General features: G+C 45.1%; 11 protein-coding genes across 11 annotated transcripts; 5 read left to right on the top strand and 6 right to left on the bottom strand.

Annotated features, from left to right (window-relative positions):
• The first annotated feature begins 1,464 nt into the window (after nt 1-1,464).
• SJAG_04543 (DUF3074 family protein) lies at nt 1,465-2,650 on the top strand. The gene has a single exon (XM_002175600.2). The coding sequence runs from the start codon at nt 1,676-1,678 to the stop codon at nt 2,402-2,404; it is 729 nt and encodes a 242-aa protein (XP_002175636.1). The 5' UTR covers nt 1,465-1,675; the 3' UTR covers nt 2,405-2,650.
• Nucleotides 2,587-5,056, top strand: SJAG_04544 (endoribonuclease). The gene is made up of 2 exons (XM_002175601.2): nt 2,587-2,934; nt 3,016-5,056. The coding sequence occupies exons 1-2, from the start codon at nt 2,817-2,819 to the stop codon at nt 4,719-4,721; spliced, it is 1,824 nt and encodes a 607-aa protein (XP_002175637.1). The 5' UTR covers nt 2,587-2,816; the 3' UTR covers nt 4,722-5,056.
• On the top strand, nt 4,996-8,155 carry SJAG_04545 (inositol-polyphosphate 5-phosphatase). The gene is made up of 5 exons (XM_002175602.2): nt 4,996-6,819; nt 6,871-7,425; nt 7,469-7,687; nt 7,740-7,791; nt 7,871-8,155. Exons 1-5 carry the CDS (start codon nt 5,132-5,134, stop codon nt 8,039-8,041), a joined length of 2,685 nt encoding a protein of 894 aa, XP_002175638.1. The 5' UTR covers nt 4,996-5,131; the 3' UTR covers nt 8,042-8,155.
• A 134-nt stretch (nt 8,156-8,289) lies between these two features.
• SJAG_04546 (hypothetical protein) lies at nt 8,290-9,058 on the bottom strand (the record flags this gene model as incomplete). The annotated part of the gene is made up of 2 exons (XM_002175603.1): nt 8,290-8,857; nt 8,919-9,058. 2 exons carry the CDS (start codon nt 9,056-9,058, stop codon nt 8,290-8,292), a joined length of 708 nt encoding a protein of 235 aa, XP_002175639.1.
• Nucleotides 9,059-9,445: 387 nt separating this feature from the next.
• SJAG_04547 (NASP family CENP-A chaperone) lies at nt 9,446-10,564 on the bottom strand (the record flags this gene model as incomplete). Its single annotated transcript, XM_002175604.1, has 1 exon — nt 9,446-10,564. The coding sequence occupies one exon, from the start codon at nt 10,562-10,564 to the stop codon at nt 9,446-9,448; it is 1,119 nt and encodes a 372-aa protein (XP_002175640.1).
• Nucleotides 10,565-11,061: 497 nt separating this feature from the next.
• On the top strand, nt 11,062-13,504 carry SJAG_04548 (GTPase activating protein Gyp1). Its single transcript, XM_002175605.2, has one exon. The coding sequence runs from the start codon at nt 11,843-11,845 to the stop codon at nt 13,373-13,375; it is 1,533 nt and encodes a 510-aa protein (XP_002175641.1). The 5' UTR covers nt 11,062-11,842; the 3' UTR covers nt 13,376-13,504.
• Nucleotides 13,505-13,999: 495 nt separating this feature from the next.
• SJAG_04549 (asparagine synthetase) lies at nt 14,000-16,324 on the bottom strand. Its single transcript, XM_002175606.2, has one exon. The coding sequence runs from the start codon at nt 15,920-15,922 to the stop codon at nt 14,246-14,248; it is 1,677 nt and encodes a 558-aa protein (XP_002175642.1). The 5' UTR covers nt 15,923-16,324; the 3' UTR covers nt 14,000-14,245.
• Nucleotides 16,325-16,671: 347 nt separating this feature from the next.
• SJAG_04550 (ORMDL family protein) lies at nt 16,672-18,449 on the top strand. The gene is made up of 2 exons (XM_002175607.2): nt 16,672-17,210; nt 17,310-18,449. The coding sequence occupies exons 1-2, from the start codon at nt 17,084-17,086 to the stop codon at nt 17,747-17,749; spliced, it is 567 nt and encodes a 188-aa protein (XP_002175643.1). The 5' UTR covers nt 16,672-17,083; the 3' UTR covers nt 17,750-18,449.
• A 75-nt stretch (nt 18,450-18,524) lies between these two features.
• SJAG_04551 (CMGC/MAPK protein kinase Pmk1) lies at nt 18,525-20,269 on the bottom strand (the record flags this gene model as incomplete). The annotated part of the gene is made up of 3 exons (XM_002175608.1): nt 18,525-19,511; nt 19,821-20,000; nt 20,204-20,269. The coding sequence occupies 3 exons, from the start codon at nt 20,267-20,269 to the stop codon at nt 18,525-18,527; spliced, it is 1,233 nt and encodes a 410-aa protein (XP_002175644.1).
• Nucleotides 20,270-20,879: 610 nt separating this feature from the next.
• Nucleotides 20,880-25,662, bottom strand: SJAG_04552 (VPS15 protein kinase Ppk19; the record flags this gene model as incomplete). The annotated part of the gene is made up of 3 exons (XM_002175609.1): nt 20,880-24,521; nt 24,603-25,305; nt 25,391-25,662. The coding sequence occupies 3 exons, from the start codon at nt 25,660-25,662 to the stop codon at nt 20,880-20,882; spliced, it is 4,617 nt and encodes a 1,538-aa protein (XP_002175645.1).
• A 115-nt stretch (nt 25,663-25,777) lies between these two features.
• On the bottom strand, nt 25,778-27,461 carry SJAG_04553 (copper chaperone Sco1). The gene has a single exon (XM_002175610.2). The coding sequence runs from the start codon at nt 27,229-27,231 to the stop codon at nt 26,158-26,160; it is 1,074 nt and encodes a 357-aa protein (XP_002175646.1). The 5' UTR covers nt 27,232-27,461; the 3' UTR covers nt 25,778-26,157.
• Between the last annotated feature and the right edge of the window lie 155 nt (nt 27,462-27,616).

The following is a 27,616-nucleotide window of genomic DNA, read 5'->3' as shown; positions in this document are numbered from 1 at the left end:
AATAGTAGCTGCGTAAAAGGAAGAATTCTATATGAATTAGTTAGAAACAGCCAGAGAATAAACCAGGACGTATGCCGGTACATATGAGGGCATTATCGTTTATTAACTGTTTTTTAAGGGCAAAAAGCGATGAGAGTTGCTTCCTATGTACCCTCCAGAAATGACCGCTGAAATTATGTTTGAGTTTTTCAATTGTGCCGGTCCTCTCTATTGGCTGCTTTCTTGGACATCTTCAAAGTCGCCGATCGTTCTCTGAATTATAATCTTATTGATTCGGGTGACGGTGTCACTCACAGTATCCTTGTGATATATTGAAGGAGTTTCAATTGTGTTCATTATCAATGTGGGCAAGACTATTATAACATATGTTAAGAGTTTAAAATGAAAACATATTAACATATTTACTGCAGAACCTTCCACTAACGTGAAGACAAGGTATCAATTTATTTGAATGAAGGGACCGAATCCCGAACCTTATTTTTTTATGAATTATTTTTATTATTATAAAACAAACTGAGGGTTGTTTTCTACAAGAAAAGTACCATGCATATCAATATGTACTTTCCTATTTACCCCTACAGCTCGTTCCTCCATTGAACTTTCGGCTGGTGCAGTAGCCGATGACATAGTTGGCAATAAGCGGATTCTAAAATCATACCCAGCATGGACGTAGTCCTCGGCATTCTTCTTCATTACCGTATTCGGCGAGCATTAGATTCCCCGAAGTAATTATATGAACAGCCAATGGAACTGCAAACGCATTTCTCAAAGGTCCCTTACGACATCATAGTAATTGCCTCCAGCAAACTGTTAGAAAGAAACATCTTTGCCACCATTATCAATTCTCGAGCTTGCACTCCGTTAATTGTAAGTTGCCTCACAACTGTATCGCCTTTGAAATGACCGTTATTATCTAGCACCTGGCACACTTATTCAGCCGACACTAAGAAAGTCGCAGGCAACTTTAATCAACTGGTGCGACACTTAGCGAAAAAGATCGACACAAGCAAGCCCAAACGCCGAGGATAAAAGAGTTCATAATACAATGTCACCTGAGATTTCACGAGAAAGAAGCATGTCGCTTTAGAGAATCAGTTCATAGCCGAAGATAGTGACAGTTCACGCAACAAATTGAGGCCGTCAGAGGGAAATCCAATTGCAACAGACATAATTACGGCTGCAGTGGCTATAGTAGATATGCTCATGACGAGTACAATTGAGTCATTGACTTACTGGCAGCAACCAAGACGATACCTGCATGGCGGATAGACAGTCTGCACAGCACTACACGATACAAGTTACTCATTGAATATGATCTATATACATAAGATAATCTCCTCCACCTCCTGTACCTCCGCACTTATTGCTTATCCTACTGCACAATATCTTCAGTATTCTACTCACTAAATCTCGCATCACCACACAATACCGTTTATCAAACTGCACCACACTCCAACGAGATGACTCATCCTCATGCAGCCACTGGGAAATTCTCATAAACGAGTGATCGTAAGCGAATATTTGTAGATAAAGTTGGTATCTAAATGCTCGGAAAAATCGTTCTTTAAACTGATTTTTTTTCTCGTGGAATTTTTCGCAGTAGAGAGAGAGAGTAGCTTCTTCTCCACACAGACCTGCTAGCTTTAGCTACCAACCAAGAACCTGACAGGTCTGAATGCGACAGGATTCTTTCAGGTCAGAGTCAATTCGGCCGCTATCATCTGCTCAAGTACCCAAGGCAACTGATCCTAGTTTTGTCCGGTGGAGAGAAACTTTTGTTCAGAATGCTTTGACGGTAATCAAGTCCGTACCGAAATGGCGCTCTTTGGGCGAGGAAAATGGAATAGCACTTTATGAGCGTGCTATGGATCATGCAGACAGCTGGTTCGCGAGAATATCGAAGCATACGCGGTCGTTAAACACGTTTAAGAAGGGATTACTTTTCGAACACGTCCAAAAGGAGACAAACTACAACCCGTATGTAGAGTCTGTTGAGCAACTCGACACAATCATTGAAGACGAGATGGAGGTGTGGATGTACAGCTACAAGACTCCGTGGTATTGTCGCGACAAGGTGTACAAACAGCTGGTCATCTCTGTGGTATTGGACGCAGACTCGTTTATGGTCCTCCAGGCTCCGGTGCAGTACAACGGAGACACTGGTCTGTCTGCATTCAGCTTGCGAGAAGTGTTGTCGGCGTACGAGTCCATTGACTATGTTCAACGCAATCCAGACAGCGAAGAAGGAGGCGTCCTCTGGACCTATGCCATCCGAAGCTCCAACAACGGCTTTCTTTCCGGTTTTTACGGAAATTCTAACGTCAACAAAGCGCTCGTCCGGCAGGTAAAGCGTTTCAAAGACTGGATCAACAAAGCCCATCCTCGGAAAACTTCGTCCGGGTGATTTTTACCGACACCGTCACCGACACATCCCAGCCTTACGAATTCCTGATTGCCGATGTATTATTACTATACTCGCTTTCTTATATTGCTTCTAATTGTAACATAAGCTACACTGTTTTTTTTGTTTTTGTTTTTCTTCTACAGTTGCGCTGAACGCTGCATAATAAGGTTTACACGTGCATTTTTTAAATTTATATGTCCCGGCGGGGTTGGAGTTGAAACAGTTTGCCGTGGATTGTGTTGCGAGTCACTAAATCATATACCGCATTGTTTCGTGTGCACTACACGGCTTAACGCAATACTCGTCTTTCACGCTACGCCTCGGCGGCCCGAATATCACTGAGTGCCCCCGCTGCCGTATGTCCCATATACCTTGTCACGAGTAGCTGGAAACGCACTTGCCCTCCCCAAATATGCGTGTCGTAGCCCTGATCAGCGGCGGCAAGGACAGCTGCTTTAACATGATGAATTGCGTGCAGCAGGGTCATGAAATCGTCGCTCTGGCGAATTTATACCCGCAAACGAACACCGGTATGAATGTTGAGACGCGTTGCTTTGGAATTGTTTCACGCGTCCACAGAAAAAAAAACAGTTTCTGACGCGTTTTTATAGATGAAATTGACTCTTACATGTATCAAACGGTCGGACACAATGTAATTCCCTTGTACGCTGACTGTATGGGTGTTCCGATTTATCGTGAACCTATTACAGGAAAAACAATTGACCAGAACCTGTCGTATCAAAAGACCGACAATGATGAAACAGAGGACTTATTTCGACTTTTGAAAAGGGTGAAGACGGAGCATCCAGAGGTGGAGGCTGTCTCTGTAGGTGCAATCCTGTCAAATTACCAACGTACACGCGTTGAAAACATTTGCCAGCGTTTGGGACTCGTGAGTCTCTCGTTCCTTTGGAACAGAGATCAGCGGGAGTTGCTGGAGGAAATGGTTCAATCAGAACTGCATGCGATTCTCATTAAAGTTGCTGCCATTGGCCTAAACGATCGCGACTTGGGCAAGTCGCTTGCAGAAATGCAACAGAAACTGCTCACTCTGCATTCGCGTTTCGATCTCCACCCCTGTGGTGAGGGAGGAGAATACGAGACACTCGTTCTCGACTGCCCTCTGTTCAAGAAACGACTTGACTTGGTCGATCGTGAGGTAATTCAGCACTCTTCTGGCGATGTCTATTACTTGAAGTGTAAAGCGGAGGTGAGAGACAAGGAGAACGAAGAGGCGAGCGAGAAAGACGTTTCGTCGACACTTGACTTGTCTCAGGGCCCCCCTTTGCTCGATAATGATTTCTCGTCACTATACGCTACGGTTAAAGACACGCTTTTGAAGCTGCCGAACTCGGAGCCCGGTATTGAAAAACATTTGTTTCCTGTGCCGGTGCACAGAACGGTTTCCGTCCAGGAAAAGGGCCCCTATTTGGCTCTGGGAAACGTTACGGCACCTGCTGCCGCTTACGCTACTGTCGAAGACGAAATGGAGGCTGCTCTTCTGGTTATGGAAGATGTCCTGAGGGAGCACAAAAAGTCGGTTCACAATGTACTCCAGGTGATTCTCGTTGTCTCCAATATGTCTGATTTCGCGCGCTTAAACAAGGTGTACGCAAAACACTTTGATTTCATCAATCCTCCCTCCAGAGTCTGTGTCAGCAGCCCTCTTCAGGATGATTGCAGGGTTGTGCTTTCTTGCATAGCAGCTATCGCAGATGGCCGACAGGGTTTGCACATTCAGAGCCAGAGTTTCTGGGCTCCAGCCAACATTGGTCCGTATTCCCAGGCCATTTCTTATGATGGCACGGTCTTCATCTCCGGCCAGATTGCTATGATCCCTGCAACGCTAGCAATGCCCTTCCCAACATCCATTCACAAGGAGGCTGTCTTAGCCTTACAACACGCATATCGCATCGGAAAAGTGATGAGGGTTAAGAGTTTTGCTTTTGCAACTGCTTTCCTGTGCAGTAGCAATGATGTTGAGGCCACCCAAATCGTTTGGGACTGTTTCCAAAAACAATTTGGCTATCATTGTCCCTTGTTCACGGTTCTCGTTGAAGCCTTGCCCAAGGGGGCCATGATTGAATGGCAACTTCTTGGCTGCACAGAATACGAAGACAAACCCCCCGTGAGTGCCACCGTTTCAACGCAATCTTTGCATGCTCCAAACACGTTTTGGAGCATTGCAGCGATGGATGAACAAACTATGCAAACAGAACTCGCCTTTATGCAAAGTCAAGTACCCTCTAACTATACCATGATATTTAATAGCACCGGTGAGTCGAGTGTTTTGCATGTCGGGTGCAATATTCGGTAACTACTTTTGGGCGTCTAGCTTTGTTTTGGGTTGATCATTAGACAGAAGCGTCAGTGATACTCTCTTTATGTCTTGAAATGAAACGTTACGTTTATTGTGTACTGCGGTCCTCACAGTGGAACTTCTAATTTTTTTTATTATATACGTATACCTTACTTTCCATGAACATGCTCCAAGATTAGAACCAAACTTTCATATCTTTTATTATAGCCACTTCAACAAATCGTTAACAGTGAATAAAATTATTTATTATGTCTTGTGAAACAAGGAACCACTTGCTTGTTTCCGTATATTGCTATACTGCCTTCGGCCTATCAAGGTTCTCCAGCGTAAAACCTTCTCTACTCAGAAACAGGAATTAACCATAAAGCACACCATAACGTTGAGAATATTGTGAGTTTTTAACTGTTATGAATTCTCTGCAATGTTATATAAAGCAGTCTCCTAGGACGGTTGCATTTCAAAAGGACGAAAGTATCCTTACTATACGGTTACAAGAAGACACTACAGATCCTTATGTTTATGATATAGGACTAGTTTCTCTTGAAGAGTTTCAAAAGGACAATGCTTATGTCCCACTTTTTAACGGCAACAATGTTATTTCGATTCTCAATATTCTTGTTTGGCCTGCCGTTGAAGAACAAGGAAATGAAAAAACAACGCTGGCTAATATTGCCATATGTGTATTGAGAGAAGCAGAAACGGTGGCTTCAATAAGAAAAGAATCTGATATTTTGAGAGTAAAGAGGATTGACTTTATTTCATTGAATTCTGACTGCTGGGATAACAATTTGTTTTCTGAAAAACCAGACGAAAGCAGCACGGAAAATGTTGAGTTGAACTCGTCTACAGAGTCTTCTTCAACGTCCGTCACAGAATCTTCTTCTGAAGATGCTACCTTTGACTATGAAATTGGTCTACCAGAATTATTGACGGATGGGAGTTTCTACGTCACACAGAAGGAAGGATGCTATGCGGAGTTTGCAGTGAGCACTGAGGAACTCAACCTGAAGGATCCCTCAAACAAATGTCAATTTTTGTGGAATGGGTGTTTCGTGAAAAACGTTAAGAAATTTATTATGGACCGGTATCATCTCCCTAGCCTTGCTGATATGTTTACTTATAGCTTTAGAGGCTACGTCGAAAGCGAAAAGGTGAACGATGTCACGTTGACGATTATTTCGCGCTTGCGCATTGTGCCGAATCGACCAACTTATCCTCCTTCGGGATTAGATGACGAAGCAAATGTCTGTGCATTTTCCGAAATAGAAACTATTGTTCAGCACGAAAACCAAATAGGCAGCTTCTGTCAAGTGCGTGGTACTGTACCATGCTTTTGGCAGCAAACCAGCACTTGGTCAGGAAAGGCTACCTTAATTACCCGTTCACTACAAGCGGGGTTGAAGTCATTTACGTTGCATTTTGAGAAACTACTGGCTCAATATCAGAAAGTGTATATTATTGATTTGCTCGGAAGTGCGGCCCATGAAGTAACGCTCAGTGATGCTTACAGGAGGTATCTTCAACAAGCATTTTCGACAACTAGTTCCATTGAAGCTGCCCATTTACGAAACGATGAGCGGAATTTAGCTGATAGAGCATTTTTGGAGCAACGATTCAGTGAACTGCTTTCGCATCAAACGTATTCCCTGGTAACTTACGGTAACAAACCCGAAGTTTTATTGCAACAGAAGGGTGTCATTCGAATGAATTCCTATGATTGTCTTGGACGAACCAACGGTGTGCAATCTGTTTTATCTCAATTACAGGTAACGGAGATGTTACGTACTATGCATGTCAATTATACGAATGCAGTGTTCGACTTACATAACCGTTTATGGGCAAATACCGGTGATGAGCTATCTAAACTCCTCAATGGAGTGGGTTCTATTGGCTCGAGTGCTGTTAGGTATGGAAAATTGTCATTTGCTGGAGCGTTAAGTGATATCTCAAAAAGCTTGGGTCGCATGTATGTCGGAATGTTTCCGGATGACACTACACAGGAAAATCTAAACATGCTATGTGAAACGCCGAACGACAACTTAATCACGTTGAACAATTCACTTCAGTACTTTTTGCGAAAGTCGTTACAAAAAGCGTATGTCCCTTATTATCCAATTGCTGCTAATAACTCACTAACATCTTACAGCGAAAAAGAGCATTCACAAGAGATTCCTCTGAGCCTGTACTGTGTCACTTTTAATGCCAATGGGAAAATTCCCGATCCTGCGAGTCTCGAAAAACTCGTGTGCCCATTGCCTGGTATTGTCTGCGATGTTTACGCTGTTGCAGTTCAAGAACTTGTCGATTTGAAGGTGAAACAGTTACTGAACACGGATTTCCAGAGACTTCGTATATGGGAAGAGTCTATCCTTAAAACACTGAATACCACGGATTCAGATGAGACATATTCACTTGTACAATCAGTGCAAATGGCCGGTATCAGTTTATCAATTTACATGAAGGAACGGTTGTTTCCACGGGTTTCACAAGTCGAGGAAGCTGTTCGAAAGACGGGTTTTGGCGGCTTTTCGACAAATAAAGGCGCCGTAGCTTTACGTTTCCATGTGGGAATGTCTGAGCTTTGCATTGTTTCCTCACATCTTGCGCCGAAGGAACGAAATATTGCTGAACGTAATAGCGAATATTTCGATATCGCAAAAAACCTGCGGTTTTTGTCCTCTAAACGAATTTACGACAATAAGTATGAACCTGTTTCTCAGAATTGATGGCTAACATTTCAACAGACAAATTGTTTGGATGGGAGACTTTAATTACCGAATCAACTTGGATTATGCAACCACTAAAAAGCTAGCTTTGAACGGTGATTTCGATTACTTATATCGTTATGATCAACTTCAAAATGCTATGAGGGAGGACCACATTTTTCATGGTTTAACCGAGTCTCAGTTGACCTTTCCTCCTACCTATAAGTTTGATGTTGGAACGAGTAACTATTGTCCAGAGTATGTTTATACATGAAGGGTCGTGTTGGTTTCTGTGTTCTAACTATTGTAGAAAAAAGCAGCGAACTCCTTCCTGGACCGATAGAATTTTGATTACCGATAATGTAAGAAAACCTCTTTCACAAAGGCAAAAACGTTTTGCTTTTTTACTTCTGTATTACTAACGAGTTACCCCCTCCACAGATGAGTCGTTTGGTCTACTCTTCTATTGATATTCAAACGTCGGACCACCGTCCGGTATTTAGTATTTTGGAATTCAAAGCTTCTATGCTAGAAAACAAACATTACTGGCAGGCTTTGCGGGAAGCAGAGGCAGAGTACAATAACACAACACAGACGGATAACTCCGTATGATGATGATGATGATGAACACACCTGGATGAATGCACAGTTCATGAACAAGCATACGTATTGAAGCTAATCAACCGAAAAAGTAAATGAAGAGAATATAAGTATGTGTTACAAATAAGGGAGGGTGTATGTGTGTGAAGGGAGAGTGGACGATAAAGGGGAAAAGGAAACGAACTGGACACGCCTGCAACAGCACCGGGCTGTGTGTGCGCGCGTGTATGGTTTACTGGTGAACATTTGCTCCAAAAGTGCTAGAGATCCATACCGAAAACGGCGTGGTCGACACAATTAGGATGGGCAATCGGTTCGAAACCCACCCAGTGGAAACTCTTGACGAGGTAGGGCAGATTAGGCAGATGCTTATCAACATAAATAATTAACTTGGAGCACTGCAGGTGATCGGTAGCAAGGTCAATGATGGCAACGAGACCATTTTTCAAATTTACATCCTGCCAGTTCTCGGGTATAAGATGGAGGTTCCGTTGGCGCTGATGATGTTCATCATAAGTCTCTTCAATGATCCCGTGCCAGTAGTTGGACGGTTCAGCGATGCCGATGCGTTTATTCCGTAGTGCTTCATCGGCTTGTCCATTTCTACACGGATTCCGGTCCAACGACGGTTGAAGCTTGGATTGTAGTGGGAGTGTAGAATGTTGAGGGGGTCTGTCTTTGCTTGATTTCGCCGTATTATTGTTGTCATCCTGTTCATCTACCGCCTGTTCCTTCAAATTGCCGGATGACTTGGGCAAACACGTTCGAAAACTGTCACTAATCCAACGAGGTACATGGCGGCGCCTTCGAAGCAGCCGTTTCGAGGGTCTTACGGAGTTAATTCCCTCAGGAGCACCATTCTGCCCCTCCAGAAGGAGTCGTGCCGTACAAGAATTTTGAGTCCTCCGTAGTGCAAACAGCCAACGTAGCGCTGCTCCGGCGGCGATTCTCTAAGCTCGGGGCATTGATGATGTCTAAATTTAAGTCTTCTGTATTAGACAATTGATAAATTGGATTTCTAAAAGCCATAACTCTTGCTGTAGCTTACGTGAGGGTGTTTGGTATTTGGCAGGCGAAACACGGGCTTCAGGTGGTATAGTGAGGTGCAACGAAACACAGCGAGAGCTAACAGAACGCGTTGCGGCTTTTTAACGCGGAACAGCGAGAGCGAGCACAGAAATAATTTAACGCAAATGTGTGGACATCGCAAAGGTTCGTTATTGTGTTTTAGCGTAAATGAGAGTTTCATAACGAGAAAGACAATGTGCTGAGTAGTAAAGTCTTAGGGGGAGGAATAATGAGTGAGGAGGGTCAGTGAGCGGTGAGAGGAAGGGAATGTGCTGCTGGGATTGCTTGCATCCAGTTGCACACTCTGCGCTCGACTTCGCCGTCCATCTCCCGTCTTTGTCGAATGCCTTACTTAGCACGCTTCGCCTTCTCTCCCTTTTCTCCGTCATCGGTCTTGGGACGCTTGCGTTTAACAAGTGATCCCAAGTCATTAGCATTTTGAATGGCATCAGCGACGAGCTTTTGAAGTTGATCACGAGGAGCTGAAAGGAGAGAACCGGCAACCGCACTCGTGGTGAGCTCCTTCTCCAAGTCGGGCTTCTCTTCGGCCTGCAAGTCCTGCGCCTTTTGGTGCAAATCGTCGAGCATTTGCTGGAACGAAGTCAGAGTAGGATCCTCCTTCTCCTTTCCCTTTTTAGAGCTTGTCGCCGCACGCTTCGCATCAAGGACGTGTTGTATGATGTCTGCAGCAGCTTCCACATGTTTGAGTGCTTCCTTTTTGCCGCTACCGTCTTCGAGAGCAGTAAACTCGAGAGCCAGTGCTAGTTTGTAATGAGCTTCACTCAACAAAGTACTGTTTGCTTCGAGAACTTGTTGTTTCCAAAGCAAGGCCTCCTGCAAGTCTTGAGCGGCCTGCTCAAAGCTTTCGTTCTCCAGTGAAATTTCACCAAGCAAATCCAGAACGTCTGCCAGCCGGGACTTTTCGTCCTTCGAATCGAGTTGCTCCACTGCACGAGTCTGGAGCACACGGCACAAATCCAAGACCTCCCACGCCAAGCCAAAGTCATCTTCTGCTGCAACGGCGGCAGCTGGAGTAGGCGAAGCTGCAGTTGCAGCTTCCGTCTTCTCGCTACCGTTTGAGGAAGCAGCTTCCGAGGTAGCAGTAGCAGTCGATTCTTTCACATCGTTCGCCTTCTCTGCCGCGTCATCGCGCTCGACTCTGTCCTCCAGCTTGTCTCCGGTAAAAGCAAAGGAGCCGACGACAGTGGGACCAGAGTCAGTTTCCTTTTGTTGTTGCTCTTCGATAGCAGGAGTGATTCCGCCTCCGAGGACTTGGCTCTTCGAGAGAGCTATTTCAAACAACGTCCGTCCATACAGCCACAGAACGTTGCGGTTTTCTATATTGTCGGGACCATTTTTTTGCTCCAAAACTTCTAGAGCATCACTGTATTTTTCAGCAGCAATCTCGTAATGCTTTTGAGAGAAAGCCTTATTCCCTTGAACAACTAGTTGGTCGATGGTTTCCATTAAGAGAAGAGAGATAGATACCTTGTCAGGTGGGCCTTCTCAAGAAAAAAAAAGGAAAAAAAAAAGAAAAAAAAATTGAAAGAAAAGAAAAGAAAAAAAGTTCTTTTTAACAAAACGATAAAACAAGAAAACGTTTCAATCAACTACGTGTCACTACTGAATGTCCTGTTTCTTTCGAAGTTAAACTCGTGGCGGACAATTTTGTTAAACTACAGACCGTGAGTTATTCGTTTCTGTGGGTATCCTTAGTAGTAAATATGGTCAACACGGTTCAGCACAGTCAGTACGGGTAGGTTACTTTTCCCGCTAGTGCCCTCCCTTTGCTTCTTTTTTGGTGTTCTGTTTTCTCTCCAATCTCCGCCCTTACTAAACCCCCCTCCATCCCACAATTTCGTCGATCCCCCGCTCTGTCTCCACTTTCTCCATTTTTTTGGTGGTGAGTTTCCATGTGTTTGTCACGTGCAGGCCCACACACAATTCAGTTCTAACCACTCTGTAGCCTTAGGGAACACTGGACACACAAAACATACTTGGTTTGTTTACTAAATTTACAGCGGTTTTGCACCTACCTTTGACCCTTTCATCCTTTTTTAAGGTAAACTACACCATAATAATTTAACTTTCCTGTCTTCGTAAAGCTGGAAATTGTTAATTTTTCATACTGTAAGCTTTCTGAGGCATTTCTTAAGTGAGAAGGCTACCTGTTCCCCTTGTTGTTGTCTTCATACATTTCCTCCATTGACTATTCGAAAACGGTGCTATAAGCGGACACCGTGTTTCATTTTGTACTTTAGTTTGTATCTTGTTCACTCGAACCGTGTATTGGACACATTTTGAAACCGCCTGTTGGCCAAGTTGACCGGATTAGTGACGAAGTCTGTCACTCTCTTCCCGTTCCCTTCCGTCTATTCCTGTATTTCGATCTAAAGAAAAGAAATCGCTTGCTTTTGAGACACAGTCAACTCTGTTTTGTGACCACTTCATGTCCTAATTCATGATTAAGCCTTCTTGCTGACTGTTCTCCCTTCCCCTTATTGTCTGCCTTATCATTGTACCTTGTTCTGTTTCCATTTTCTCTCTTTCTTCCTCTCTTTCCCATTCCTAATATTCTCCGCTGTCACTCTGTTCTATACCCGTTACAAAGCACACACAACCTTGGCATCAGGATTTTCCTATCAACACTGCACCTTTGTCTCGTGTCCTCCTTTTACCTCTACGTCTTTTCCATAATTTCCTATTTCCTTGATACACACTCACACTCATACACTTCAATTCCTAATGATGGAACGGAAAGAAAAACCAATGTCTTTTAAAAACTTTGGTCTGTTCTTTAAGAAGACTGCTACCGAATCCAACAGCTCAACCATCAATCGCAGTCGGTCACAACAGAACCAGCGAACAAAATCTGCTGAGACATTCACCGACCTACCGGGTTTGCGATTAACTAAAACACGAGCTGAGACTAGTAGTAACGCAACCTCGCCAATTAGCAGTTATCCCATCAATCGTTCTTCCTCGTCTCTTGACTTTGGTACGAACAGAAAGCTATCCTCCAAATACGCCCGGTATATGTCACAAACTGACGAGGATTGGGGTCTTCCCAATTCTAATACGTCTTTCACTAAAAATACGCGGTTCAACGGAGCGTCAGCTACTTCTTCCACAAACAACTCTAGCTCTCGGCACCATCGACACGGAGTTCAGTGTGCCACGGATTCTAATTCTGCGCGGAAGTACATTGACATGTTTGAAAAAAATGCTCTCAAACCGAGTCCCAAGTCTGCTAATCAGACTGCTGAAGCAGAAGTCGCGCTTATAAACTGTCAAATGTCGCGCATAAAAAAGTTTACTCGTGTTCTAGAGGCACCAGTGGTAGATTTAATCGCACTGCGGACTCTATCGTGGAACGGGGTTCCACCGGAATTGAGACCGATCGTATGGAAGATGCTCCTTGGGTATGCTCCATCAAATGCATCTCGCAGGGATTCGACGCTGGAAAAAAAGCGTGAAGATTATTTTGCTATAAGAGATACGCTTTTTCACACAGAAGGAGAGTACGGTCACTTGGATCAGGCTTTGTGGCACCAAGTAGCAATTGATGTACCACGCACAAATGCATCTATTCCATTGTATCAAAATCCAGCAACTCAACGCATCCTTGAACGGATATTGTACATTTGGGCTACTCGGCATCCCGCGAGCGGATACGTTCAAGGAATCAACGACCTTGTAACACCCTTTTACCAAGTCTTCCTTTTACCTTACACACAGCCTTACGATCCTGAAACCTTTGATGTCCGACAGCTTACAAAAAGACAGCTTGATGAGGTTGAAGCCGATTGTTTCTGGTGTCTCAGTAAGCTGCTCGATGGCATTCAAGACAACTATATTCATGCACAGCCCGGAATCCAGCGCCAGGTCATGAAACTTCAGGAGCTCACATACCGTATCGATGCACCGCTGGCAAAACATTTACAATCTGAAGGTGTGGACTTTCTTCAGTTCAGCTTTCGATGGATGAATTGTTTGTTGATGCGCGAATTAAGCATTGAAAACATTATACGCATGTGGGATACTTACATGGCAGAAGGGCCTGATGGCTTTTCTGATTTTCACTTGTATGTCTGTGCTTCTTTCCTAGTGAAATGGTCGTCAGAACTACAAAAAATGGAATTCCAAGAGATACTTATTTTCCTACAATCACTTCCTGTAGCTTCTTGGACAGACTCTGATATTGAACTGTTGTTGTCTGAGGCTTTTTTATGGAAGTCTTTATTCAGTGGGGCTACAGCCCATTTACGACAATCATGAATGAAATCACGGAGGCTTCCGCCCTAGTTACAATCAGTCTGGTAATCCTTTACACTAATTTAATATGTTATAACTGTGTTTGTAAACGAGGCCGCGGAATCGGCACCTGATGATTACGGAAAATCAACGGGGAATGTGCATTCGTCGGATTCGTACCGGTGAGGTAAGGTGATAGTGAAACAATCTTAGGGTCCGGTGTGTCTAATAGTTTCCTTTTCTTTCCACAAAGTCGACGGAAGCGACATTGTTGACCAAATTAGATGTCCTTTTTCACAACAAAATTGGAACGCATATCGGGCTTTTCTACAGTGTCATTCGGAAGGCAATAGTACGCGACCTTCTCTGTTTATTGAATGACAAATTTAGTAGTAAGCTACCTAATATGGACAAGCATTCCGTTTCATTAGAGATGATACTGTATAACTGCTTAAAGCAAAAACGAATATTATGCTACATGATATACGACCAAAGTATGTCAATCTAGATTAGTGGATAGAATACAATAAGTAAATACGTCCATACGATAATTCTACCATGCAATGAAACCCTTCTGCTACGGACACTCATGGAATGTCCTTGATTCACGACCAGTCGGCCGTTTAACATTCTTCGTTCCAATGAATGCTGTACTTCTCATAGAACCAACTTCCCTCGCAATATACAGACATACACCTCTACAAACTCTCTGGAACATCTTACAGTGCTTAAGTTTCGAAACCAAAAACTAGTAACAGAGATTTCATTGAAAAACAAATTCCTTTCCTCTAGAGATATACGGGAACCTATCGCAGCGAAGGCTGTTTAAACACGAAAGAAATACATTATTTGGGTGCTCGGACGCGGAAAGGGAAACGCGCATGTCGGATTTTTTTAATTGATGGCAGCAATGTGACCAGCCTGGTAACGACCAGAAGGATCAGCAGGGCAACCCCATTCAGCCTTGGGAATCCAGCGCATAACAGTGCTTGCACACTGAGGAGGGAAGAGCTCATCAAACATAAGACGGTAAAGGTATGCTTCCTTAGTTTGAGGAACATCGTCGCCCCACTCAGCCTTGGGGTTGGCCATTTGATCGTCGCTGATTTGGAGCTCAGCAGTGTCCTTAAGGGCATCAATCCAAGAGTAACCGACACCATCAGAGAATTGCTCCTTTTGACGCCAGAGAATCTCCTTGGGAAGGTAGGGCTGGGCAGTAGGATCGTCAGAAGTATCGAAGGCCTTGCGGAGAATGTACTTCTCCTTGCGCTCGGCAGTGTACATCTTCTCCTTGGGGTCAATGTTCAAAGCAACCTCAAGGAACTCCTTGTCCAAGAAGGGGACACGAGCCTCAAGACCCCAAGCCATAGTAGACTTGTTGGCACGGAGACAATCAGAAAGATGCAAGTTTTTAACACGGCGGACACACTCGCTGTGGAAGTCGGCGGCACTGGGTGCGTTACCAAAGTAGAGATAACCACCGAAGATCTCGTCGGATCCCTCACCAGACAAAACCATCTTGACACCTTGAGCCTTGATCTTACGAGACAAAAGATACATAGGGGTACTGGCACGGATAGTGGTGACATCAAAGGTCTCCAAGTGGTAGATGACATCGCGAACGGCGTCAAGACCCTCGTCGACAGTGAAGGTGTGTTCGTGATGGCTAGTACCCAAGAACTTGGCGACGTTACGGGCAGCAACAAGATCGGGGGAGCCAGGCAAACCAATGGCGAAGGAGTGAAGTCTGGGCCAGGCAGTGATGGTGCGAGCTTCCTCGGAACTGTCCTCCAAAGCGTTAGCAAGCTTCTTGGTCTCGCGGGCAGCAATGGAAGCAATCAAACTGGAGTCCAAACCACCAGACAACAAGACACCGTAAGGAACCTCAGCCATAAGACGCTTGCGGACAGAGTTCTCCAAAGTTGTACGGAGAAGCTTGTAGTCGATGGGGTTGCTGGGAATGCGGTTCTCATCCCACCAGGAGGGGTTGAAGTAGCGGGTCGTCTCGCCAGTCTCAGAGTCGAAGAAATGACCAGGAGGGAAGGCAATGATCTTGTCACACACGGGGTGGAGGGCCTTGAGCTCAGAAGCAAAGTAGACAGTCTCAGGGCTCTTGGAGGAGAAACCTTGGTAAAGGGTAGTGATACCAATGGGGTCACGGGCAGCGACAACCTTGTCCTTGTTCTCGTCGTACAACACCCACGAGAACATACCGTCGAGCATGTCAGCACAGGCGGGTCCATGCTCACGGTAAAGATAAAGGATAACCTCACAGTCGGAGTGGGTCTTGAACTCGTATTGACCCTTCAAAGACTCACGAAGGGCAATGTGGTTGTAGATTTCACCGTTGACAGTCAAAACAAGCTTGCCGTCGTCGGAAACAAGAGGTTGAGCACCACTGTCGACACCGACAATGGCAAGACGCTCGTGACACAAGATAGATTGCTTACGGATGCAGTTACCGGACCAGTCAGGGCCACGGTGACGGATTTGCTTAGAAAGATGCAAAGCCTTGGGCTTGAAAGCCTGGATATCGCCTTCAACGTGATGAATAGCCAAAATACCACACATTTTGAGTAGTGATTAATTCAGTGGAATAAAAAGGAACGCCAAAAAACGTCTAATAAAACGAAAAAAATGGAAAAAAAGAAAAACAAGAAAAAAACTTGTCGGACGAACGAATACCTGCGATTAATTATGTCCGCGGACTACGAAAAGACCGTTAAATGCAAGGATTATTGCCAAAAAATACTTCTAAAAGCCGCAAAATTTGCAGTTCCTCTTAGAGTGTAATAAAAAGTGGTTGGCAGACTGCAGGTTTCTCTGGTGCAAAAATTGGGAGAAAATGGTAAATATAAGCTACAGCGACGCAACTGATAAGACAGAGTCTAGATGTTGATCATGTCGGTTAAAGAACGTCCGTCTATACCTTAAAATAAACCATGAGCCACTCAGAGACGTTATCGACCAGAGATGTAGATTCGTTAGCGAGATAGCAGGGCGGCAAGCAATGCACCGAAAGATCTACAGCATATAGATTATCAATGAATGGACAACAAACAAAACAACACGACAATGTATTTAGTTATCAGCAGGTGCTTCTTTTTTTGTTCATCCACATCACCTATCGCTTAACAGAAGCTTGTCTTGCGTCATACCTCGCTTAGCAGAACCTAATCATCAATAACATTCACCCCGCATTTTTATTTACCGAGACTTACGTTCTTCTAGCTTCCAGTGCCTTCTTTCTCTTTATAGCGCGGTGCGCCTCACTAAAGTCGAATGGCGTGGCTCGGAGCGTCCGAGCTAACTCCTCCTCTGCCATACACTACAAATTCACATTGAGGGTTGTATTCTTCGATTTATAATTCTTAACCGTATAAACACGGAGCATTCCTTTTCCTCAAAACTCTTGTAGACAGGTACTTGCGTTAAACGTAGCGACTTTGGAACAATTCGACAAAGTAGTCTGTACGCATAATTCTGCAAAGTTACACGCGAGTTATTGCTGTTTTTCACGTACCTTGTTTGTCTATCATCATAAATCATTGTCATCCGTCTTTTTTTCTCGCGAAAGAGCTTCGTTTGTGAGGCGAATTTGAATTTGTTTGTTATTTGTTTGATTGTCTACAGTTCATTCACTACACGTGTTGTTGAAAGAGTGATTTTTCCACAGCGTGTCAGTACATATTTTCTGGTCTAAAAGTTATTTCACAGCTACAAAAAGTGAAAATGGTTGCAAAAGAAACCCGTAGAAGATCTTCGTCTCTTGTGAGCAAGGTTCCCAATCCTACAATTGACGAGCGCCTGGATCAAGGCTCTGCCACGAATTACAATTCGAATTGGGTGAACTATAAGGGTATGTAGGAAGCAAGGATAGAAACAGCGTTACAAGTTTCTCTCTCTCTCTCCTTCTGGCTCCACATTTCATGAATATGCAACTAACATCTGTCTCTAGGTGCCTGGATTATTCACATCGTGATAATTGCCGCGTTGCGCATTGTTTTCCACGCTATCCCCTCGGTGTCCAGAGAGTTGGCTTGGACACTGACAAACTTGACGTACATGACTGGCTCGTTCATCATGTTTCACTGGGTCACGGGAACACCATTTGAGTTTAATGCCGGTGCATACGACAGACTGACTATGTGGGAGCAACTGGATGAAGGAAACCAGTACACGCCTGCACGGAAGTATCTTCTTGTACTGCCTATTGTTCTCTTCCTCCTCAGCACACACTACACACACTACAACGGCTGGATGTTCCTTGTAAACATCTGGGCTCTTTTCATGGTGCTTATCCCAAAGCTGCCTGTTGTTCACAGAAAGCGTATTTTTGGAATCCAAAAGTTTGACCTGCACAGTGATGATGAAGAGGAGTCGCGCGACTCGAATTAGGCTATTGGTAATAACGACCGCTACTCTCTAATGCGCAGTTTCCTTTCGTCTTACACACAACAATCTGTATCGTGTGGGATTACACAGGCTCTCTGCTTGGATGAAATAATACCTTTTTTTTCATGATGACACACCCGTTTACGCTCACACTCCATTTCGTAAATACAAAGGCAGGCACACATACATAAACCCTACTTGAATGACAAGCGGTCCCTTTATACGTAGCCCGCCTAGATACTGCTGCTGCTGCTGCTATTATTACTACTACCACTTCTCACTACATTTCTGTTATTTAGGCCCCGCTCGAGGTGGAACTTAATTATTATTTACAAGTACTCGTTCACTCTCATCTCTTGCAAATTGCCTTCTTCACTTTTTCGTAACCTTTCATCACTTTAGTTTCACTGTTCCATTGTCCTTGTACGACATGAGTTTAGTAATGTTGTGCTTTCCGATAAGTCTTGGGGTTAGTAGTCAGAAACAGTTGGACTTTTGTTAAATGTTGTACTTTGAAAGTATCGTGTATTGTCATCCTCCTCCTCCCCGATTACCAATACTGCTTTCCAGGTTTTCTCTCATAATCCCCTTCCCCCTTCTGTGCATCTCGCATGCAATAGTAGTAATAGTAATAGTAGTAGTAGTAGTAGGTTTAAGTACTCAGTAGAAAATATATGAAAAAAATGCTCTTTACAGATGGATGAAGCTGTTCATTCAATTCGTGCAAGTACACCTATAAGCTGAGAGACTAGCGAAATGCCAGCTTTCAGTATCTTGCTTAGTACTTGGACAGTTCTGCCTCGAGATCGTTCGCATCCAACCTAGGAGAATGAGGACGAGGAGACAAGTCATTAGATTCGTTTTGGGTATTCGATGTGGGCATGCTGCTTCGAAGATGGTTAGATACATGACCGGAATGTTGTGAATGCATAGCTGAGGCACGGGATGAAAGTTGACTGTTGATCTGAATGGGATGCAAATGTGGGAGCGACGGATTGGGAGAACGACGAACATTGCGACGGAAAGCGAGTACCTCGCGTTGTATAAGGTCACGTAGCTCGTTCATATCGTTGATAGCTTCAAAACTGAAATCAAAAGGAATCGGACACTCAGGCTCATCAGCCGGATCATGCCAAACAGCCAAGTATGGGTGCTCTAGAGCTTCCGTCACAGAAATACGTTTTGCGGGATCAAATGTTAACATCCTCGACAGAAGATCAAGTGCCAACGGATTCGCGTAGGGGAAGATCGTTTCGAAGGGGATCGGTTTTTTGGGAGGGAAACTGCGAATGTAATTGTAGGCACGCTCGCTGCTAATGCGTGAAAGCGTCTCTTCATCTGGCGTACCAAGATAATGTAGAATCAGGTTTAACTGATGCACATAATCCTTGCCTTTGAAAAAGGGCCGGCCTCCAAGCAACTCTGCCAGAATACATCCAACGCTCCAAACGTCAATACCCTTATGGTAACTACTGAACGACAACATAATTTCCGGAGCACGATACCAACGAGTGGCCACATACTCCGTCATAAAACCAGCGTTTTCGTCGGGATTATCACTAAAGCCTCGCGCAAGGCCAAAGTCACAGATTTTAAGTTCACAGTCTGCATTCACAAGCAAGTTGCCTGGCTTTAAGTCACGATGAATAACGTTGGCCGAGTGAATGTATTTCAAACCGCACAGAATCTGGTATATAAAGGATTGGAAATGAGCGTCAGTAAGCGGCTGTCCGGACTTAATAATGGCATTTAAATCTGCTTCCATCTAGAGCTCAGTTAGATTTATGAGTGAGGGGGGAAGCATGTGAGAAAGAAGACAGATACGGCGACTGCATTCACAAAATGGAAAATGCTTTTGAAAAATCACATTGTGAGCTGTGTCAAACCCTTTCCCTATATTCTTTGCGTTTGCATACCAATTCCTCATAAAGGTAGACTTCATCAAAGTTTAAAGGATTAATAATATCCAAATCGTATAAACATGTAATCTGAAACACGCTCGTTAGTCCATGATATAACTTATGCCAAGTTTTCACCGCTTATTCCGGTAAAGTCTACCACATGGTTGCCATACATTCCTGTGATTCCGAAGATGAATCAAAAGTTTAATTTCGCGCAAGGCACGCTTTGTAAGAATCGGTTTTGAGAATATGTTTGTGATCTTTTTAATGGCAACACCTTCCTGCTCCTTACTAGCCATGTTCTTAGCGGCACAGACAATTCCATATGCTCCTTGGCCCAACTCTTTCACGACCTAGTAGAACGATCATGTTAACAGACTGATTTCACGCATCCGGAACCGTCAGAGCAAACACAGTATGTATATTCAGACACAGAATCATGTCATCTGTCTCGTAATTTCGACAAAAAAATGTTTTTGCCCAAAAATCGACAACAGGCACCTCAGACTGTTCTGAACACAAACACAGTCTCGACAGCTTTCGATCTATATCATACCTTGAAGTTGGGCTCCACAAACATCTCCTGGTGAAACACACGATACACCCTGTGGCGGCGATCCATGATGGTATTCCTTGCACTCGAGACAAAAGGACACCGCTGGTAACGAAAGAAAGTGTTGTTGCCTGAGATGGCAGTCGTTGGATGAAATGCGAAGGACTAGTCGCTACCAGCGGTACCTTCCCTCTACCCCCACATAATAGTGGTGGTGTAGGAGGTCGTATTTGAGAAGGAAATAAGAGAAAAGGCAGTCAGCAGACTGTTTTGAGAGGGATTTTCGATACTAAACAGGTCATTTGGTTTATATGAGAATAATTGTTAGACATTATGTATCCCAAAGAGCAAATCGAAAATTGTCTGCGATGACAGTAATGTTTGATTTATATTAGAACACACGAACAAGTGACGAGGAAACGGCGAAGAAGTTAGAGAACGGCTGGACAGGGGAGAATGAAAAGTGGAAACAAGGGTAAGCCGGAGACAGTTCAATGTCGAGCCAATGAAGCGTTTATCGTGACTCACAACAGGAAAGAAATTAGGTGAATGATCGTAATTAAACGCGGGTCGAGTGTAAAAGGAGAGTGTGATACAAAGGGGAAAACACGACAGAAAACGTCTCTGTTAATGTAATTACAACACAGCTGCAGACAATTAAGTCAAACGAAGTCTGTAATTAGGTCCATAACTCGAGATTTCCACCAGCATCAGCGACAAGGAGTAGGGTACAGGGTTCATTAATAATAGCAATACCGGTGATTGCAAAAACGCCAAATTCCTGCTGTTGCAATTGCTTTTGTTCACGAAGAAATGTGAGTGAACGCGATGCACCAGACGACCTCGGCCGGTTTGTCGAATGCATGGGAACGCGCGAGTGAATTCGTATACCTTGGGTCTCCATAGCATCAGTATCCTTGATAGTAACCCACTTGCTTGAATCCGTAGTGCGTGTCAAACACACACTGTTTACGATATCGGCAGTGTTCCAAATGCATACGCTCCGTCCACTTCCTCCGATACTGACAAGCAGTAAATCCACTGCTGTTGGTACTGGCTGATCTGCTGAAAAGCGGACGGCATACAGAGGAAGCACAGTTGAGGGCCAAGAGTACAGCGATAGTGATTCACTTAGATAGTCCATAGAATGTGGGGTTAATGAGAACGAATCCACGGAAGGTATTGGAATGGGGAGCGGAAAAGTGGTGTCCCAGCTGTCGAGATAAATGGCCTTTGTTTTTCCTGTCCGAATGTCAAACTCAATGACAGCTGCAGAACCGGTGACAGGGGAGTTAAAAGGCCGTAGATTTTTGGGCCGTGGACGACTTACAGCAAGCAACAGCTGCGTGTTCGAGACATCATTATTTGCATCTCCTTCTGCCAATGTTGCTAGAGAACCAACCATCTGTATGGCATCAACACGGGCGGTAACAAACCACGACCTTACTTTAATACGAAATCGTAGATCCCACAAGTCAATATAGCCCAAAGAAGTTCCAAGAATGAGGTAGGAACCGTTTGCCGCAAGTGCCATGCTCGATAACAGTCCATGTTCAAGCGAACTTTGCAGATCGAACTGCAAGGCAAGTTGACTAGCATTAAAGACAAGCACTCGGGAATGGCTAGTTGCAACAGCAATCGTTGCGTCTATGTCATCATCATTTGAAGCAGCCTGCATGAGCAAGACTCTTTCGTTTGTGTGAAGAGTTGCCTTCAGATTACCTTCACGAATAAATACATGACGCGAAGTCTGAACATTAAAACGGTGGATTTCAAAACTTAAATCCTCAGCAATGGTTGCCAAAGCGTGCTTTGGTCCAACGAAACAACCGGTAACAATGGGAGAAAATGGCAGAGAGCTTCCTGGATGGCGACCTTCATGGTGCGGATATGAAAGTTTACACTCGAATGAAACGAGCTTTTTATTATTCGCGACCGGTGCCCACAATTGAACGAGTCCATCATTTCCCAAGGTACAGAAAAATGTACTGTCCGGACTGGCAAGCACCTGACGAATACGGGCATTTTTGTTTCGAGTATTGGTATAACACCAAATCCGCCTTCCTTCAGGCCAACGAGACGGCTTCTGATCTTTGTGATATGCCTTGTTCTGCTGTTGTTCCAATGATCCTTTCATAGTCAAACGGGAAGGAACCGTAGGACCAAGATCAACCTGAGCCGCTAACGTTTCACGATACTGTTTCTCCAAACATTTCAATACCAACGGATCATTGCCTTTGTATGAAGAATGTTTAACGGCGTCAGAAATACTGACAACTGATCCTGAATCGACACGAAGAAATGGATCGACAACAGGGCCGGACAAAGCGGTCCGCATACTATTTCGTTTTTGTGTCCTGGAACTAGCACGAGAAGATCCTCGAAGAATGGAAGTGTTGGAAAGCTCGTCATCTAGCACGCTTGATGACTCTGTATTCCAGAATACTATCTCAGGAACAATAGCAGGGGAAGTGTCGGAAGAGCCGCGAAAGCTTGAAAGCTCCTGAACGTTTGTTCTTATTCGTTTCATGTTCAGGTCTGTCCAAGCAGTACTAGATGACACATGCTTGATCAACGGCCTGAGATTTGCAACAATCCACAAATGCTTTTCAGCAAGCCCAAACTTTCGCAGCGTTGACACCCAGTGATTATCTGACAATGACAAAGGAGGTAAATTGGATGGCGAATGGTACACACCGGGTTCTAACAGCGTTTGAGGCTTTGAAGAAAGCTTCGTATCTAAAGCAGATTTTGACCAAAACTGAGAATCCTTGCCAGCCTTTGCATGCCACCCTAAAAGAATTCTCCATGCCTCCAAACTCATGGATGGAATGACTAAGGAGTCAAGCTGTGCATGATCCCTAATGTCAGGCGTGTCACAGAGCAAGTATGGTGATATAATTGGATACACAAAACACTGCTGATCGATTTCATCCTGGCTGTTGTACGCGGCAAACATTACGCCCAAAACGGCTCTTCGCAAATATGGATTTGGCAGAATAACTAGCGGCATAACGGAGTGGAGAATCTTTTGCACGACAAGTTTTGGAAATAGATTTAATTCCAGCATCACAGCAAATGCATGAACCACGCTTTCTACCACATTCGGCTCAACGTCAAACAGAGCTTGTTGCATGAGTGGAAGAACATACTCGTCAATGCTACGAGCACCGACGAATGCTGCCACGCCGACAACGCTATCAAAAAAGGCACACCGTAGCATCCAGTCACTGTCATTCATGTACGTAATAAGGTGACTCAACATAACATCGTCTGCTTTGGCTTTTCCAAAAAAACTGCACAAGGGTGCCAGTGATGAGAGCAGAGCTCTCCGCACTTCTGAAGACGCGTCTGCCAATAGCGTAGAAACATGCCATTCAACGGTAACCAAAAGCTCATGTCGACCAGATTCAAAAAGTTGCTCGGCCTTTCCGTGATCAACGGAGTCATAAGCCGTTTCTGGAAATGAGAGGACACCGGCATTTCGCAAAGACTGAGCCATGTTCAAATAACGCGAAGCGTGTTTCGCCAGGGTCGATATACAGGAAGCGTAAGCTGCGCGTACTCTCAATTCTCTGTCCGTCAACAGACGTTGCAATTCGGGAAAAACATATTCATGAAATATGAATGCATTAATAGGCGCAATCACATTGACCGAGCTCAGTATATCTGTAATGGCATACAATGCAGTAATACGAATATCACAGCGAGAATCAGCAAGGGCAGAGACAATGAAAGGAAGCACTGCGTCAAGTTTTAACTCATCAGGAACGTATTTTGCCAAATCAACAGCCAACAGCAGCACCTTTTTCCGAGTTCGTCTATTGTTGCTAATTCGAATAAAACTAAGTAAAAAGGGAAGCAAGACCGTTGCAAAATGAAAAGCGTCCTCCATGTTGTAGACTTTAGCATTTTCTTTCCCCTCTTTGTTTAGTGTATTGGAGAGATTCGTTATGAACCGTTGACAACTGTTTAGCAATTGCGCATCCGTTTGCCCGGATCGCGTCGAACCATCTCTGTACAAGGTTGCTGCAAAAGCGTCTTCCATTCCAGCTGGAAGGTCGTCTGATGCGTAATCATCCAAAGATCCTGCTTGAATATCATGCAACAATGTGTTAAGACGTTTCGTCCAAATGTCGATGTAGTTTACAGTTTGATTGATCTGGCATACCACAGACTCCGGTTCCAGAACTCGAGTAAAATAGGGATACAGTATGGAAGAAAAGAGTTCAGGGAACACAGTTTGTTCGAATTTTACGAGATAGTCCTTGGCTGAGAGACGTTTCGCAGGATCAAGCTGCAGCATGTGTAAGATGAGATCCTAAAGAAATGCATGGTTAGTGATGAACGGGGGGGGGAGAAGAAATAAATGGGCCTAGTGAGTAATAGCAATAAGTCTTACCTGCATGTCCTTATTCTCAATCCGAGACAATAACTTTTGTGGATGATAACTGGCCTCAGTTTTATAGTCGAACAACTGCGACAGTGTGAATACAGGCGTTCCTTCCAGCAGTATTTCACCGAAAACGCAGCCCAAACTGAATATGTCCATAGCGGCATTCAGTCGCGTTTCACGCAACTCGTTTGCAGGAACAAATCGTTCAGGAGCGATGTAACAAACGCGCCGAGAAGAGGCATCAAAGAAGTAATTGTAGTCGGCGGGATTGTCTTCGGGAAGATAGGTGGGTTTAAAGCTACTAAAGTCTGACAAGTAAGCCCAGTCCCAGGAGGTAACAAGGACGTTTTCAGTCTTGATATCACCGTGAAAGATGTTTCGTTCGTGGCAATCGTTAAGACCACGTAGGAGTTGATACATGATCCACTTTTTTTCCGTCAGTTCAAGAAACGGACGCGTTGAAATACGGTCATACAAGCTAGTGGCAATGTATGGTCGCATAATGTAAGCAGCCCTGCTGGTCTCGGCGACTTCCGTGTACGGCAACACGTTGGGAAGTCCATTGAGTTGGTCTTGCTCGCTCTTTAATCTTCGACATATAGGCGTGATGGAAAAGTCTTGGAGCTTGTTGACAAACGACTTTACGACAACCAGCTGCTTCTGTTTGTTGTAAGCGGTATAGGAACGCAGAAAATGTGCTTCACCCAGACTGTGTACATGAGCTTGTTAGTCTTCATGGATCTCCAAAGAAAAAAGGCACTTAAACACGGTACAAACCGCGAACCAAGTCTTACCTCTCATTTAGTCTGTAGTCCGGAAGATCCTCAGCAAACAAAACATTGAATTGAGGCGTCTGTATTGTTGACAATTGAATGCCCATTCCGAGACAATCGGCGCACAGGCGGTCGTGAGCACACGCTGGATTATAAAATGAAGCAGCAGCGGCAGCACCCGTAGGGAAAACGTGTATGGGTGTAGAGAATTGGAGTGTCTGCGAAAACAGAGGGCGATTGCAGCTTGCGGCGACCCTGGTCCAGTGGATGTGTCGTTGGAGACGAGGCTGCATCCACGTGGAAGGCGAACCGCTATTTTAAGGTTGTATCACAAGCGAGGTGTGACGTGGGATGAAAGGACAGGGGCGTGGGGTATTGTGGGGAAATGCGGGAATCTGTGGAGAAGCGGGGGAGCTCCTTGCATAAAGATAAAAAAAAAGAAAGCGTTAAGCCGTAAGCCCATGAAAAAGAAGCGTGTCTGTTCATTTCTTTCGTTTGCTTCGTTGCGCGCAGGGACATTTACGTTTCGCTTAAATTGTTCGCGAAAACCTTATTCGTTTTTACCCGGTCACGCTGAACCTTATTGTTCACGTGATCGGCAAGAGCGATTTTCTGCAGCCCTGCGACCGAGATAGGGAATAAAAAATAAATCCACGCTGTGGAGCCCAGTCTCGGCTGGTCCGTTCGGGAACATCATCATCATCGTAATCATAAATTCGTAACAGCATGCGGGAAAAGGAGAGAATGAGTGCGCTGTGCGCTATTGGCGGCACGACAACTGATGCCGACTACTTGGGCGCAAAGTTGGCAGCCTTGGCCATGGCACACACCTTCTCGGCAATCTCCTTGGCGGAAGAATTGCGGCCAAAGACATCGAGAAACTTGCCGTCGGGCCCCAGCAAGTAAATGAAGACCGAGTGATCGACGAGATAGTCGTCCTTCTCGGGATCAACGTTGCGCGGCGTGGAAAAGTAAACGCGATACGCCTTGCAGGCAGCCTTGACCTCGTCGTAGGAGCCGGTGAGCCCGACCATCTTCGGGTGAAAGTCCTGCAAGTACTCGGCGACTTCGGAGGGGGGATCGCGCAGAGGATCACACGTAATGAAGACGGGCGTCACCACGTCGCCCGACACCTTGTTGATCATATCCACCGCGTCCGTCATCTTGTCTAGCTCGTCGGGACACACATCGGGGCAGCGAGTAAAGCCAAAATAGACGAGAGCGTAGCGGCCTTTCAGATCGTCGCTCGAGAATCGGGCGCCATGCTGATCAATAAGAGAGAACGGGCCGCCAATAGGCAGCGAGGAACGGGTGTTCGTGACCACAGTCGAAGTCCGTTGGGGGGTTGGGAGCTGCTGCAGGCGTCGTTTTTCCCGCCTGTAGTAGTACAGCAAGCCAACACCCGCCAGCAGCATGATCAAGCCTGCGCGCATTGAGAACACGCTCTTCCAGGCCGGAGCATAGCCGATCTCAGCATCTAGGTCGTCGGGGTCCAACTCGGGGTCCTTGCTGACGGGGTCTGTGTTGGTTGCCTTTGCATGGTTTGTCTTGCCACTCGTCTTCGGATTGGTGTCGGCATTACTAGTTTTCGCATAACCTCTGGCCTTAGCACCGTTTCTCGCGCCATTCCTTGCGCTAGCACCGGTCCCAGCACCGGTGTTCTGCTTCTTGCAGCTAATAGCGGTGCTGGAAAAGGGACGAGAGAGAGAGAGGCGAACACGGGCGACTTGGGAAACGACGGAAACGGCGCGGAAGGCTGCAGGGTGCGTAAAAGCACGCTCATGGAACACTCCAGACAGGCCTGGCAGAGAGGAGCTGTGGCTGCTTCGCAGGATTTGGTGGAAGAAACGTGTTCCGGACATGACAGCGATGAATTCGAAGCGGACGAATGCTTTTGCAGGGTCCTCTGTGAAGAGCGTTCAGAGTTTAAGTTGCGGGTAAGAAAAGCGGCAGACAGAAAATAGAGTGTTTTGTGCGGAAGAAGAATTGCAGTTGTGAGCAGTTCGTGAGGGAGCGGGGTGTGAGCGGGCTATTTGTGTGTGTGCGTGCGTGTGCGTGCGTCCTGCGAGTTCCTTGCTGCTGCTCTTTTGCTGCAGCGTGCGCTATGCGACGCCCGATGACATCAGCTAGCGTCCCAGGGCTGTCCTCGCTATCTCTCTCCGCACGTGCCAAGTGGTGCGTTTAAGCGCATAAAGTTGGCCGACCTCGCTCTTCTGTAACCACCCAAGTTACACAAGCTGTCGCACT

Source organism: Schizosaccharomyces japonicus, assembly GCF_000149845.2.
Source record: "Schizosaccharomyces japonicus yFS275 unplaced genomic scaffold supercont5.3, whole genome shotgun sequence".
NCBI lineage: Eukaryota > Fungi > Ascomycota > Schizosaccharomycetes > Schizosaccharomycetales > Schizosaccharomycetaceae > Schizosaccharomyces > Schizosaccharomyces japonicus.
This window is presented reverse-complemented; position numbering and strand designations above follow the sequence as displayed.

Excerpts from the sequence above, each read along its gene's own strand:
- SJAG_04543 (XM_002175600.2), top strand. The coding sequence starts at position 1,676 with ATGCGACAGGATTCTTTCAGGTCAGAGTCAATTCGGCCGCTATCATCT.
- SJAG_04544 (XM_002175601.2), top strand. The coding sequence starts at position 2,817 with ATGCGTGTCGTAGCCCTGATCAGCGGCGGCAAGGACAGCTGCTTTAAC. Across the intron at positions 2,935-3,015 it reads ATACCCGCAAACGAACACCG|ATGAAATTGACTCTTACATG; the intron begins GTATGAATGTTG and ends GCGTTTTTATAG.
- SJAG_04545 (XM_002175602.2), top strand. The coding sequence starts at position 5,132 with ATGAATTCTCTGCAATGTTATATAAAGCAGTCTCCTAGGACGGTTGCA. Across the intron at positions 6,820-6,870 it reads CGAAAGTCGTTACAAAAAGC|CGAAAAAGAGCATTCACAAG; the intron begins GTATGTCCCTTA and ends AACATCTTACAG. Across the intron at positions 7,426-7,468 it reads AAACGAATTTACGACAATAA|ACAAATTGTTTGGATGGGAG; the intron begins GTATGAACCTGT and ends ACATTTCAACAG.
- SJAG_04548 (XM_002175605.2), top strand. The coding sequence starts at position 11,843 with ATGATGGAACGGAAAGAAAAACCAATGTCTTTTAAAAACTTTGGTCTG.
- SJAG_04549 (XM_002175606.2), bottom strand. The coding sequence starts at position 15,922 with ATGTGTGGTATTTTGGCTATTCATCACGTTGAAGGCGATATCCAGGCT.
- SJAG_04550 (XM_002175607.2), top strand. The coding sequence starts at position 17,084 with ATGGTTGCAAAAGAAACCCGTAGAAGATCTTCGTCTCTTGTGAGCAAG. Across the intron at positions 17,211-17,309 it reads GAATTGGGTGAACTATAAGG|GTGCCTGGATTATTCACATC; the intron begins GTATGTAGGAAG and ends ATCTGTCTCTAG.
- SJAG_04553 (XM_002175610.2), bottom strand. The coding sequence starts at position 27,231 with ATGTCCGGAACACGTTTCTTCCACCAAATCCTGCGAAGCAGCCACAGC.